Here is a 15237-nt window from a genome sequence, read left to right as displayed (position 1 = left end):
GACACGTCCCGTCGGGCGTGTGGTTGGTTGCCTCCTTCTGACTGCCACTCTGCTGGGAGCGTCCAGGCACAGGTCGCCTGCACTCGAAACAGTCAATGCGGCGAGTACAATTCGTTCTTTCATCCGCGCGTTCCTCTCGCCGTTCTCTCGGTGTCATTCCGAGCATGCGCGAATCTGAGCTTCTTTATGCAAATTTGTGTCACGTGTTCCTCTTGCCATAATCAATGCCGATCCACAAGGTAAGGTGAAGCGCTCTCCTCTTTGTGCGAACCGCTTGTTGACTGTCATCGTCACGTGCAGTCTTCCAAAAGCTCTCCGCTTCTTTATTTGCCCGCTTTCATGCTGGACTGCCTTCGATAACTGCCCAATACTCTTAGGTCCCCCCCCCCCGGCTTTGCTGTCGGTGGAAGAGGAGGGGGAGTTGGGGGGGGGGTCCAGGTGATTGGGAGCTGGGTGGGGGGTAATTCAGAAAATGTTCCTTGGTAAATTGAGTCCCTGGCTTGAGGTGTACACCACCCTCTCGCCTGTTTTCCAGTTGTGTCCATCAACGGTTGTTTTCCATCTCTTGAGTGAACCCGTTGTGCTCGGATCTATCTTAAGCCCCACTTTCCAGCCCCCGTTGGTTATAAGTTATTCTTCCATTTCCTGCGATGCATTCCCATCGGACGTTATAATTACGATGTCATCTGTAGATGTGATATTGTCAATGTTATCTCCACATATTTACGCCCTTGTTTCTGCACTCCAATTCTCAGAAAGCGTCTCCCGATGTCACTTTGTATAGACAATCTCTGTGTACTGTTGTGGAGCATTATGAGTGACCGCGTATATAAGTGGAACTCCCTTTTGGGTCTACGCCTACAAATTAATCGTTAGTTGAGTCCATCAGCCTATTGTCTTCTTTCCAGACCAATATTATCCACCAGCATTGGCATCAGCCAGCCAACTCTAGAATGCTGTCCACCTTCCGGATCTCATCAGCAGAGCCAGGTTTGCTTGAGCAATCGCTGCTGGGATGTCCACGTGCTCATGGCAATAACGCTCCATCTAAACTATAACGCTCCGTTCAATCCAAAGAAAAGGCAGTTGTTGCATACACGCTCATTATCCACAAAGACTTTCCTGGACATGTTCAGAGGGCCTTTGTCCAGCTCTGTGCAGGAACCATCGGCAATCAGCGGCGTATTTAGTCACGAAAACAAACTCGCTGCCATCGCTGCGCACCCATCGGCGACAACAACGTCGCGAACTAGCCACGCAGCAAAGTGGCAGAACGTGGAAATGTTACCCGCCGCAGCAACAAAAGCAACAGTGGACAGACACACCACACGGGCGCACGCACAACAACAATCGCTCAGCACACAAGCCGTAACTATACACACACCGCGCGCACAACATCAGTCGAGGGCCCACAAAGGAAGGCGCGTGCTGACGCCACGCTCGTCTGCGTGCGTGTGATGTCAATGGCGTAGGGTTGAAATAGACGCGCGCACTCTTAAGTGTTTTTCAAATGACTTTGCTAATTGGGAATATTTTGCAACTGGACACCTCATCATTGACATCCTCTAGGACGGCGAAGTGTCGGAGTTAGGGGGGTCGCGATGTCGCGGCTATTTTAAGATGGAGTCTCAACCCCAGCAGACGCCTTTGAACTTGTTCAGCCCTTCTTAAAGACGCACATCCATTCACAGAGTTGGAAAAGTGAGTTTTTTTGTTTGTTATTAATTTACCTAATAGTAATCATAATGTACGGTGTAGCCCTTCTTCAATCCACTGCTGGATGAAGGCCTTCCCATACTGTCGTATTGTTTTGTTCGTATTTTGTTGTTTCTTCGAGTCACCAGGTTCCCGTCGATCACGAACATTTATTGCCCAACGGGTTTCACCTTTGCCACATTAATCCGTGCGCTTTGGTGAAGGGTCAGTTTGGAGTGGGACCCAGGATCTGTTCAGATATCACTTGCCACTGGGTGTTGTCATTTGCCACCCAGGTTATCACTTGCCGCTGGGGTTATCGCCTACCAGTGGGGTTATCCATGGCTGGAATTGAAGTCAGCAGGTCACGGGGATTTAGGTAGCGCAGAGTGTGGTAACCGCTGCGCCTCCACTCCACCCACGACGCCATCATTCACGGGGAGCGGTGGCGCAGCGCTTAGCCTCAATTCTAGCGGAGAATTTCACATCTTAGGACTGCCCTGGAATCTACGTCAGAACATTTTATTTCAGTGAACCAGTCAGTTGTGCATGCTGGGTAATGATCCTGCCCAACTCACACGTTCACGCAAATAACAAAACAAAAAAATATGGAACGCCTCTTTAACAAAATACATAAACCCAATCATACTGCAAGTCAAGTTCTAGCAGAAATCAGGTCGCCTCGAGTCGCGCCACGTGCGTCTTGCCCAAGACGCACGTGGCCGTCCCGCTAAATGTAATGGTGCCCCCTAGTGTCGCCAGCAATGCCTGCGCTCCGGTCCAGGGTGCGCCCGGGGACTCAATGAAATCTGGGACGGAGTGGCGGCCGCAGCCACGAGACGTGAATGTACTGCGGAGAGATTTACCGTGGCTCGTAACATCCGTGATGTCAACACTTTCTCTGTTCAGGCCACATGAGCCATGTCACACAGCATCTGGCGATCGGATCCGGGCCATATCTGGGCAGCTTCTTTGTCAAGCGGCTGCTTCAAATGGCAGTACGGGGATATTGCGTTTTAAAAATAAGCGGCTGCGTTGGCAGCGATGTACGCCCACAAACAAAATACACTCAGCACCTTCGTCATTAACACTGCCTTAAATAGAGACAAAGCATTTTAAGGTCTTGGGCAATGGCTCTGCTTCGGAGCAGAAATAAAGACCACTGGCCAAATTATTCATATTCAGTCTTTTTGGGGGGATGGGGGGCGGAGCGGGGGTATTTAAGGCAGAGTTAATGAAAACGTTGGTGAATTTACACTGTCATCTTTACACTTTTCAGAAATACGCGGGCTTGGGCAGGACAGGTCACGAGCCGGTAGATCCGTCCCTCGATGACGGCGAATCGGGGCGACCGCCCCGAGCCCCGTGCTTTGGGGGGATGGGGGTCGCTTCGCCGTCACGGTGTCAGCTGTAATGTTTCCTGTTTAGTTTGAAGGCGTCGCGCGGGGGGGGGGGGGGCACAGCGGTGGTTTGCCCCCCCCCCCGCCCCCTACAGCGCTGCTAGCCGGTGCATCAGACGAACAAGAGAGCGGCAGGTTGTTGCATCACGGAACTGTCAGAGGTGGCGACGGCTTGGGGACGTCTTCGTCCTGCAACGGAACACTGACGGCTGGTGACGATTATGACTGCGCTCGTGGTGTGCCCTATCTTCAGCGATCGACAAACTTTGCCGCCGACCTTCGTGCAGTGTATCCGTACGATGATGCTGGAGAATTCGAACCCCGTTTGGTGCTGGCTTTGTGAGACGAGCCGCAGCAGCCGCTGCCGCCTCCCCCTCCGCGTGGCCGCTTCAGCGTATATCCCGAACCAGCTGTCTGGGTGCCCCGTGTCCTCACTCACTCACACTCTCACACCTGACGGACGCCAGCGAGAGCCGCGGGGAGGGTGTCATGGAAGACGGTCGGGACACGGGGTGTGCGCAGTTAAACCTTAAACTAATTTTTTTGTTCACCGGGTTAAGGCCCACTGAACGATATAGCTCTTTTATCAGATGCGACCTGGCCACAAATCACGTGGCGATGTATTCTCTAAACGCATGTCGATTCTAAATGTGCGGGAGAGAAAACCGAAGTGCCCGGAGAAAAATCCACAGAGAGAAATACGCAAACTCCAAATGTACAGCAGGCATCAGGGTCGGAATCAAACCCACGACCTCCTGCATACCAGGCGATGTAGTTAACATCTCACCACCATGGCAGTTGGAGATGTCATTCGCATTCTTCGTCATTATAATTATCATCAACAGACACGATCCGTCCATTTCTGGATGAAGGCCTCTCCATCGAGCCCCGGCACGTCAGCTGATTTGATGGCTCCGCCTCCGTGGTGGATGTCCTCTGGTACGTGGAGCCTCCTTCTGGACTCGCGCAGCCACCTAAATTAACACTTCGTGATCTGCACTCGCCTCCCGAAGCGGTCGTACACTTTTAATGACACTTATCTTAGATCTAATTAGGGGAACAGACTTAATGTGTGTACGTTGAACTTCTTTCGCACCGTACGTAGCCAACCGTACCAATCGGAGGTGAGCACGGTTGGTGCGGGTGAGCCTCTGCGCAGGTACGAACATTACAACAATACAGCGGTTGGCGTTTCTGGAAACTTTATTTAAAAACAAGAGCAGCGAATGCTCCGGTCAGGTATAAACGGCTTACACACATTTTTTTGCTAAAATTTTCAATTGAACACGGCGTTAAAGAGAAGAACAGAATGTTTTTATTTTATTTCCTGCAGCAGAACACTGCGTCAGGCGTTCCTGAAGCTCGCGCTCAGCGGCCTGAACGTGCCGGTGGGGTCTGGGATGTACCACTCCTCCCAGAGCTCGGTGTAGGAGGACGTCCTGCCCCACGGCTTGAATGGTCCGTTCCAGTGCAGCAGCTTCGCCTCCCCCATCACGGCCGTGGAGAAGCGAATCGCCGCGCTGTATCCTGCGGGACACCAAGCCCGCACCCCGCGTCGCAGGCGGGAAAATTAAAAAAAAACTGCGGCGAGCCGCAAACCCTGGGGAAGCATCGTCGCTCAGACGAAACCGCGGCTTGCACGCGGGGCTCCCGAGGTTAATACCCCAGTAAATTTCTTCAGCTGATGCCGCAAGTTGCAAAAATAAATAGGTGTATGTACTTTCATAATGCCGGATGAGGGCCTCCGCGCGCCGTGCGGTTCGTAAAGAACATTCGACCACCGCACTTAACCGCGCAGGTCAGCGCGGCTTGGTGAAGGTGGGGGAACATAGGCGCAGACACACAGAAGTACAGTACAATAGTTGATTCTGCAATGCCCTCTGCCACTCGCCACGTATTTCCGCAGCCCTGCGACACAACCTGCGGTAGGATAAGTGGTTAGCGCGCCGCTACGAATCCGGAGACCCGAGTTCGATTCCTGCTCGCGGCCAACCCCAGTCTCGATTATCTTAACCGGTCCTGGGCCTCCCCTAGGTCGACTCAGCCTCAAATGAGTACCTGGTGGGGTGCGTAAACATCGCCACTGGGTCGAGAGTGGTGCTGGCCACCCACCTCCTGGTGTGCCGTGCCGGCCTTCATCGGTGCTAACTCGCTAACAGCACTTGCCCAAACAGTCTGTTGCAGGTTACACGGGGAATATTTGTCTTTGTTGTGGTTGAGTGTGTCGGGGTGATGGCGCGCAGTGCGAGCAGTGGTCGCTGACCGAGGTAGCGGATGTGCCAAGCGGGCGGCAGGCTGCTGTGCCGGCGATGGAAGACGATGAGCATCGGCGGAGTGGCCACGCCGTCCGCCACGGAGCTGCTGTACAGGTGCTCCCTGCCACGACAGGAGCATCGTCACCATCGTCACCATCGTCACCATCGTCAGCATCGTCACCATCGTCAGCATCGTCACCATCGTCAGCATCGTCAGCATCGTCACCATCGTCAGCATCGTCAGCATCGTCAGCATCGTCACCATCGTCAGCATAGTCACCATCGTCACCATCGTCACCATCGTCAGCATCGTCACCATCGTCACCATCGTCAGCATCGTCACCATCGTCACCATCGTCACCATCGTCAGCATCGTCATCATCGTCGTCGCCGTCACCCTCATTATTGTTTATACCGCGCCTGCCGTGCATTGCATCTCGAGGCACGGGAACAGAAGGGCCTTTGAGATAATTTCTCAGCAAGTGTGGGTACTCTGCCTCTTCCATGACGTCTGCGCACGCCGTGGAAGAGTAGGCCAAATACCAATAACCTCGAGAGTGGTTCTCTTCAGGTTATTGGTCTCGACAGCTCCCTCCCGTGGAGGCCCTCCCGCCAACAGGGGCGTGATTAGCGCTGTTGGCTACGTACGGTGCGAAAGAAGTTCAACACGCATACATATACTGACCGACCACCTCTCGTCTCTAGGTCTCTGATTTCTCTTGTTCGTCTCCCGCATCTCACTAATCTGCAGCTCTCATCTGCAGCTCTCTCGCCTTCATCTAGTGCCCGTCTCTCGTCTGGGATCTGTATCATCTCGCTATCTCTCAGCGGTGCCACTCCCGGGAGCCCTCTGCGTGGGACACCAGATGAAGAACCCTGCACTGAACGACGAATCTGTAGGTGAGCAGAGACCCCCCCCCCGCGCTCCCCCATCTTCCGGGGGCGACCGCCCTGGCTGGCAACGTGCGCACGCGGGCCGAGACGGCGGCACGCACTCCTGGTCCCTGGTCAGCCACTGCTCCAGCTGCTCGGAGATCCTCTGGCGCCGCCACTCGGTGAGGTTGGCCACGACGACGCCCGGGTTGAACGTGCAGCTGCTGCCACGGATGCCCAGCTTGCTCACGCTCTCCTTGTTGTAGTTCAGGTACGCCATGTACATGTTCTACGACACCGGAGCGGGGTGGTGGGGCGACATCAGGTCTGGAGGTCAGCACCGTGGGAAGCGTGGCGTAGGGGCCGGCAACATCGCCGCGGTCATCGTCACCATAATTATTGTCATCATCATCGTCGTAGTCGACACCAATCAACAGACGCCTGCAGCATACGCTGCCAAATTGACATACGTATCCATAGCTTTGCTAGCCTACCATTGAGGGCACACGCGGCGTATGCCGTTGACCGATTCACAAAGATACACCGCTGTCCGAGTCTACAAATCCGCAGTCGCCGGCAATATATATATTTATTTTAATGCAGAAAACGGCCAGCGCGCAGCTCGTGTGGGCGCTGGCGAGGACTGGCGCATTCCCCTGAGCACAGAGGTCACGCTTGCACACAAGACTACATCCTGGACTCTAACACTTACACTGTACATTGCTTTTTTACCTTACCAGGTAAGGCCCCACTGAGCTATGCAGCTCTTTTTTCAGAAGTGACCTGGCCACAAATGATCGCTCAGCCAAGTGGCTTATCGTGTGGAAATGTATCGCAGCCAAATACTCGCAATGGGTGATGTTGAACCTAAATGTGGAGGGAAAAACCGGAGGACCCGTAGAAAAATCCACGCGGCCACGGGGAGAGAGAGACACCGCAAACTCCAAATATACAACAGGCATCAGGGTCGGCGAGGTAGTCACCACCTGGTTAAACAAATACACTTGAAAACTGGAAGCACGCGACGGCACGGGCACCTGAACGACGATGCCCTGCAGGTTGGCGAGCAGGTGGGTGGAGATGGCGTCGCAGTCATCGGAGAACGCGGCGGCGTGCCCATCCTGCAGGGGACTCTCAAAGAGCTCCCTGATGTCCCCTGGCCATGGCACACAACGCTCACCCCCTTCAACCCCCTTCAGGGTACCGCCAGCGCCACTGACCTCGCCGTATTGGCCCGAGCCAACCAAGACGAAGCACGCTTGCCGCGTAGTTTCTCACGCTTTGCGCTGTAGAACTCAACCAAGATGTGTTTTCGGGTCAACTCGTAATGCTGCACCGCCACCGCCGCGCAGTGTTCGCTCGTCGCTCTCGAGGAGGAACTGCAGACGAGCAGGAAAGGCAGAAGCAGCCAGGCAGTGAGCCGGCGCCAGCAATCGCTCGAGCTCTGCGGTTATCTATATATGAAGGTGTTTTGGGCCAACTGATGAGTGTGTATGTTATGAGGAGACCGGAGCACCGGAGTAAACCCATGCGTGTGAGGGGGCAACGCTCTATCCCACACAACAGGTGGAGTCCACGTTGGATGTACCGCCTTCTGCTGGCGAGCCAGGGTATTGCACCTCGACATTTTTGTGATCCACCAACCCTTGGCTGGATAACACGCGTACGTAGCCACCACTGCCCGACTGTTGTGGCGCGTGTTGTTAAATACACACGCACACACAAGCCTAAATGTCTCCATTCCACGTTCCCATGACGAGGGCCATGCCCACGGCCGGATGAACATCGTCACCTTCTAAAAGGGCGGCGCTAATTTTAAAATCACGCTGGAGGATGATCGTTGAGTCGAGTACTCACTCCAACGACAGCGTCGCATCCACGTTGCCGGCGGTTGCTTTATTGACGGCATACATCGCACCTACCGTATGAATGTCATATGGACTTGCCGAGGGAACACAATTTTTGGCTCCGACGTCTTCATTCCTCTCTCGGCAAATATTGATTCGGCACTTTTGAAATCAAAGCGACGCAGAGGGAAACCTGCCACACAGTGCAAGCGCCCTACATCTCACATTTTGTAGGAACATGCTTTCATCGGGTGTCATTCAAATACAGAAGGGGACAAAATATAAGTTACAATCAGAATTAGATGTTTATGTATCTTTGCAGGCTGATAGCTCGTCATAATGTGCATTACCATAAACACTTGTTATTGGATGTTTTCACCAGCTCTATTTTAGAGTTGTACACATGTTGACGTAGAGATGGGTTATACTGTACGACTGCCTTACTTTAAAAAAATCTGTATTTACTTATTGGTGACTACTCCCGTTGTCTGGCAGGACAGAGCCAGCGACAACGTGGGAGATGTAGCAGTCACTGTCAGTACTCACCCAGCACGATGATGTCATCATCAAGGTAAACAGCTCGCTTGTGTTGAGGGATGAGATGGCCGAGATAGAACCTGGCAAAATTCAGCTGAAAAAAGCCCAGAAAAAATACAAAATAGGATGAATTAAAAGTTTAACATATCACTGGCTGGGTGGTTCAGCAGGTAAAAGCTCTGATATGACACAGCTGAGATCCTGGGTTCAAATTCAGGCATCCTATGTGATTGAACCACGTTCCCAAGTGCAATGAGTTGATAGTTTTGGCCAAGTCATCAATGAACGGCTGTACAAAAATAAGAGCCATTCCAGCTCTAAATTGCAGCTCGGAGAATTAAAACGCTCTTAAGTAGCGGAGCAATCCCTAAGGAGCTGGCCCCCTACTGTGTGGAAAAGAGATCACGTGAAGAAATCTCAGAATTATCTTCGTGATATCCACTGCCTGTAGGCCGTGGGGGTTTGCCTTGCCCCGGGAGAGTTTAGAATGGACCCTTCATCTCTTGACATGATGTCAGTAGCATAGTCGGGATAAAATTGAAGACAAAAAAAATATAAGAGAATGCGGCGGTATACGTCATTGCAATTAAAACACCGATGGGTTTAATTTGTGGAGATGATGTGAAACAGCCACTACTGACACTAATCACATGTTACTGTATTGTATGAAACTGCAATAACAAAGGATGGGTCATCATGAGAGAGCACACATATACTCGTTCACACTTACCGGGCTCAGTAACTCGGGCCTCTCAGCTATGACGGGGATTTTTCCACGCACGATCTCAGGGTTGAACTCAATAATAAAATAATTTATATTCTCCAGCACTGACTCCTTTATCCAAGTTCTGTTGGAGAACGCGGACACCAAATGGTCAGCAAGTGACGATTCACCAAGTCATGCATTCAAATCGGTTCTTAAGGTCATGGTACATGCAACATAACGTGTGCGCGATAATCAGTTGGTAACAATTCACGCGAATGAAGAGGCCATTTTCATAGTAACAGGATTACAATATAGCACACAGAGCCTGAAAATTACAACATTGAATATAACTATCATCTGGGCTTTTATATAGTTTCTAAATGCGACTGCGTAGGCTTTTGCAGCTGTTCTGTATGGCTCTCTGGTGTGTTTTCGGGTCGTACCCGCATTCTGTTCGCCTCGATGTCCGACGCTTCTCTGCACGTGCTCGGAGCTTCAATTCATTTCCTGAAGCAGCTCCAGGAAACACGTCGGAGAGTTTCCGAATGTTCTTTGTGCAAGACACTAAAAGCCAATTTCATCGCTGCGTCCGATAAGCCCGCATAGTTCTTGTAATTCCGTCACCACAACATTGCCCGCGCGCTAGCGTCGCGCGCGGTTGAGTGACACGTCCTGGCCAAGGCTGGCGGTGCGTCGGGACGTACGTGATATGCGGGATGGTGTGCCTCAGCGTGACGATGTAGAAGACGAGCCGGGCGTTGGTGTGGATGCGCACGCTGTTGATGGTGGCGATGGTGCCTCCCAGCCGCTCCTCCACCGCGCACACCACCACTGGGATCACGTCTGGGTCAAGGTTCACGGGCTGCCCCTCGTACTGCGCCCACTCGCCTTCTGCCCAACAGTAGAGTTGTGAAGATACAGAAGATTCGCGTTGTGTGTATGTATATATACAGAATATATGGGATGGAGCAGTGGTGCAGTGGTTAGCGCACTGCACTATTAAGCCAGTTACCTGAAATAAATTCCTGTCCACGGAGGTTCACTCAACATAAACCTACCATAATTATAACAATTGAGATTTTGAAATATATAACACTTAGCATTTACAATGCATACACACCCTGGGCAAATGAGAAGCTGCAACAATATCCAGTGACACAACTTATAATTTCATCATTAAATGAACTATTAGCATTATGTAATTTCACCACTGCTACCATCAATTACTCAGTAGAAATCTGTAACTATTAAGAACTTTAATGATGGCGGTTCTTATTTCGTGAAAACTTTGTCAGGAAATTAAATAATGTATTCGTACATAAATAAATCAGTAAGCATAATACGATTATCATGGTCCATAAAACGTCATATTTTATCATATTATTCAGCAATAATTGTCTACAACCCACTGGTGGCAGGGCTAGGAGGGGCCAGGGTGGTGGCCGGGCTAGGAGGGGTCAGGGTGGTGGCTGGGCTAGGAGGGGTCAGGGTGGTGGCAGGGCTAGGAGGGGTCAGGGTGGTGGCAGGGCTAGGAGGGGTCAGGGTGGTGGCAGGGCTAGGAGGGGCCAGGGTGGTGGCAGGGCTAGGAGGGGCCAGGGTGGTGGCTGGGCTAGGAGGGGCCAGGGTGGTGGCTGGGCTAGGAGGGGTCAGGGTGGTGGCAGGGCTAGGAGGGGCCAGGATGGTGGCAGGGCTAGGAGGGGTCAGGGTGGTGGCAGGGCTAGGAGGGGTCAGGGTGGTGGCTGGGCTAGGAGGGGTCAGGGTGGTGGCAGGGCTAGGAGGGGTCAGGGTGGTGGCAGGGCTAGGAGGGGCCAGGGTGGTGGCTGGGCTAGGAGGGGCCAGGGTGGTGGCAGGGCTAGGAGGGGTCAGGGTGGTGGCTGGGCTAGGAGGGGTCAGGGTGGTGGCAGGGCTAGGAGGGGTCAGGGTGGTGGCAGGGCTAGGAGGGGTCAGGGTGGTGGCTGGGCTAGGAGGGGTCAGGGTGGTGGCAGGGCTAGGAGGGGCCAGGGTGGTGGCAGGGCTAGGAGGGGTCAGGGTGGTGGCTGGGCTAGGAGGGGCCAGGGTGGTGGCAGGGCTAGGAGGGGCCAGGGTGGTGGCAGGGCTAGGAGGGGCCAGGGTGGTGGCAGGGCTAGGAGGGGTCAGGGTGGTGGCAGGGCTAGGAGGGGCCAGGGTGGTGGCAGGGCTAGGAGGGGCCAGGGTGGTGGCAGGGCTAGGAGGGGCCAGGCTTGAAGAGGTTTGAAGGGTCACGTTCACCTGAGGTCCTGGCTGGCTCGGCCTGGCCAGCCCTCTGGAGCAGACTGTGGTGAAGGATAATGAGCAGCACTGCCGACAGCGCCAGCAGCAATCCCACGTTCACTGGGGTACACAGATACACAACACGGAGAGGAACAGACTGGGTCGGGGCATCATGTTTGTACAACTTGGACATTATACCTTTAGTAATACATTACAATCCCCATGTTACATTACAAGCTGTCTTTGTGGATAAGGATCCATTGATATAAACAGAGCAGTACAGCAAACTTATACAACATCTATCAGTGCTGTCCTAGCTTTACCGAGCTGAACGGGCCCGATTGTGTTCGTGGATTTGCCCTTGCCTGTGACTCCAGATGACGTATTGTGAAGATGATGGCTCGTCACTGAAATGCAACGGGTCCGTGGCATGGCTGAAGACTACAAAGCAAACTGCAGTACGATTGTGTAATTTAGACCACTGGTTTAATTGCTGATGGGGATGATCACAGCCCTATTGCTCGCTTAATAAAGCAAATGCTGCCGTAAGAGTGAACAAAAACAGGCTTAACTGGAGGGAAAAGCTTTTGTTTATGCTCACGTGATGGAAGAAATTCCATATTCTATGTACACGTCACATGCATGCTGCACATGTTTGTTAATGTGGTACATTGTGAGCCCTTTTTGCCATTCCACGATTGGATGAAGGCCTCCCTCCCTACGCTGTGCAGGTCATGGGGACTTAATTCACCATACTTCATCACGATGGTCAGTGGGGGCTGGTAAAGGCGGAGGAGCGTAGACAAGGACGTATAGTGCAGTACAACAATGGATTGTGCTGCACTGCCCTCTACTGCCCACAGTTAACCCCCTAGCCCAGGGGTCGGCAACCTACGGCTCTGGAGCCGCATGCGGCTCTTTACAGGCTGCTTCTTGACGATATGTACGTATGTACAGTATGTACTCAGATGCATTGCGGCTCTTGAAATACTAAATTTTGTACCGAATTGGAAAGAAATGGCTCTTCTTGTTATTTTGGTTGCCGACCCCTGCCCTAGCCTATGCACGTGCATGTAAAGAAAGTGTGAAAACAAATGATGCTTTGTTGACGAATTATTTCTTCAATTATACATTACAGTTCACACATTATATGATATGCAACCACGAACATTTTTGTAATATCTATCCCTAAAGACAAAAATGTTTTAACCTACTAAGTTTTAAATAAAAGCCAACAACGTTTGCCGAGGATAAGCAGCAATGTTTATAACACAGTCAGATGCAGACATTGAAACATTGGCAGTCACAAAGACCGCCCCAAATTACGTCCAGATGTAGACATTGCTAAACTCTGCAATAGCCTACTAAACACAACGCTTGCATAACTATACGCCGCTTTAATACAAATTCTTTCGCTTCAAACCTGGAAAAACTTCGTCATGTTGTAGTACAGCACTTACCGATTGACGGGATATCACTTTACACAGCAAACGAGTGGCTTAATTAAGTCGGATGAGAAAGGAAAGTGGGTGTGATGGAGACGGAATGCCTGACACGCGCACTCACCAGTCCTGCGAGAGGGCATTTTTTTGCATCGCCTGGTTTTTCAATTCCAGCCCAAACCCATAGCCCTGATCCACCACTCCCCCTGCCGCTCCCTCGCAATGAGAGCTCATGCCACACTCCCAGCCCCTCCTACTCCTTCTTCATTCACTCCTCCCACTCCAGATTCTCAGCCACAATAACTCAAACGCAGCCTCCTCTTCTTCCACCCACCACAAGCTGAGCCACCACCATTCCAGCCTCCCTCCTCCTCCTCCTGCACACGCCACACAACATGCCCCTCGCCTTTTCTCCTCCTACTACTACGATTCTCCCCCTCCATTCAAACACTGTCTCCCTTCGCCTGAATTCATATCCCACACATATAGACACCAATAACCTCCTCTCAATCCAGACTCCAAGCCTCTCCGTTCAAAGCCTGGCTACTCCTACCCCATCCAGCCCCAAAATTACATTTCCTTCTCACTTTAAACCCACACCACATCTCCTACCGTTACTCCCACTCCAGACTGCCTGCGCTAATATCTATCATCTCCTCCACTACCAGCCTGCAAGACTTTTCCCACTCAGCCCCATCCATTCAAACCACGTGTCCGCCCACGACTCCAAATGTCAACACCCATACCGCAGTTTCTCCTCCTCCTCTCACTCAACAATCTGAGCCCCCTCCATGTAATACCAAAGCATCTCCACCTCCTCCTACTAGCACATCCAACATAGCCGGTGTCATTCACTCTCAAACACACCGGTGTGCTGAACTAGTAACGAATTGGCATGTTTTGTCTACGTGACAACCCTTACTAAATGGCTGTGCCGGGTGGTGGCGGGTTTAACGACACATTTATATTTACGCGATCTAATCTAAACACCTCGATTATGGATATTGGTCGCGAAAGCCTTCGTGTTAAACTGACCGGTTTTCTTCCTACACTCACTGACAATCCAAACATTGACATCCTCGCTCCAACTAATACCAACCTGGATAACGACAGATTTGGCTAGATCATGTGGACTAACCCACACATTTTATTGTGAATATTGGCCTAGAAAAACTACGTGCTAACTGTTAATTACTGTGCACATCCAGACCGCACTAATTCACGTAATATCACATTTTGTATTGTGAAAATAATTGACATTTCAAGCGGCAAGTCACGTGAGACACAAAGGTTGTTTACTATTGTAAAACAGTTTTCGTCTGTGAATCACAAGAGACGGCATTAGGAAATATTTATTCACAATATAAATGTTCATATCCTTTAAAAAAAAACTGAACACGGCACACGAGGGGGTGGGTGTCCAGCACCACGCACGGCCGCCTTTGTCTCCCTAGTGGCGACGTTCACACACCGCACCAGATACTCATTTGAGGCTGAGTCGACCCAGTCGACGTAATTTAAAACAGTGTACACACACACAAGCAAAGGAGAGCGACTCGGCTTCCTTTAGTACAACAAGGACGGAAATCATGCAGAATTAGTGACACAAAAAGGGAGTTGGTGACAATTTCGGAACGCAACCCTCTATTTCCCACGAGGTCTATGCTTCGACGAACGCGGTTTTTTTTATCGCCAAACAGGAACCCTCCAAGCACGTGACCCCGCGTTGGGCGTGGCCTGCCTCTGGTCTCAACGAGGAGCGCTACGGAAAGCGAGCGGTATCGGTCGCAGCAAAAACGCGTTTTGATTCTAGATTTGAAGCTTTCGTGACTTGCAAAGATTCATATTCTTAGGTTTTTTCGGTTAAGTCACGTAAGTAAAACATCAAAATAAAAATTAAATAAAAATTAAAAATAAAAATCACGACGTTTCGGAGGCACCGAAACGTCGTGATTTTTTATTTTTATTTTTATTTTGATGTTTTACTTACGTGACTTAACCTAAAAAACCTAAGAATACGCGTTTTGATGTTTGCGAACAGAAAATTTGCATCGGTAACGAGTTGTCCGCAAGAAATCCTTTGATCTGTTTGGCCGGTTTTATTTTCGGGGTAAATGCACCAGAGCGGCACGGCTTTATACTAAACGTTCACCCTCATTTCATATTTTTTACGAAAGTTGTAGTTCACCAACAGTTCATCCGTAAACGCACTCAACAATAAGCGGGATATCGATGGTTTGTTGAAATAAAAAA

The 15237-nt window shown here is 51.3% G+C and overlaps 1 protein-coding gene across 2 annotated transcripts; it reads right to left on the bottom strand.

Annotated features, from left to right (window-relative positions):
- Positions 1-4280: 4280 nt before the first annotated feature.
- LOC133349380 (glycosyltransferase 8 domain-containing protein 2-like) lies at positions 4281-14701 on the bottom strand. Of its 2 annotated transcripts, none has more exons than XM_061562757.1 (9): positions 13109-14701; positions 11561-11662; positions 10018-10204; positions 9338-9455; positions 8617-8701; positions 7261-7379; positions 6346-6512; positions 5359-5471; positions 4281-4622 (listed from the first exon to the last, which is right to left on the bottom strand). In XM_061562757.1, exons 1-9 carry the CDS (start codon positions 13125-13127, stop codon positions 4441-4443), a joined length of 1092 nt encoding a protein of 363 aa, XP_061418741.1. In that variant the 5' UTR covers positions 13128-14701; the 3' UTR covers positions 4281-4440. The 2 variants fall into 2 exon arrangements, with proteins under 2 accessions (XP_061418741.1, XP_061418742.1); XM_061562758.1 differs by having other exon boundaries at positions 10018-10201.
- Between the last annotated feature and the right edge of the window lie 536 nt (positions 14702-15237).

The sequence above is a fragment of the Lethenteron reissneri genome, chromosome 30 (genome assembly GCF_015708825.2).
Source record: "Lethenteron reissneri isolate LAM-NWPU_2019-01 chromosome 30, ASM1570882v1, whole genome shotgun sequence".
Lineage (NCBI taxonomy): Eukaryota > Metazoa > Chordata > Hyperoartia > Petromyzontiformes > Petromyzontidae > Lethenteron > Lethenteron reissneri.
The sequence above is the reverse complement of the archived record's forward strand: the minus strand, read 5'-3'. Positions and strand labels throughout refer to the sequence as shown.

Excerpts from the sequence above, each read along its gene's own strand:
- LOC133349380 (XM_061562757.1), bottom strand. Across the intron at positions 7,380-8,616 it reads TGATGACATCATCGTGCTGG|GGGACATCAGGGAGCTCTTT; the intron begins GTGAGTACTGAC and ends TGCCATGGCCAG. Across the intron at positions 4,623-5,358 it reads TTGGCACATCCGCTACCTCG|GATACAGCGCGGCGATTCGC; the intron begins GTCAGCGACCAC and ends GGTGTCCCGCAG.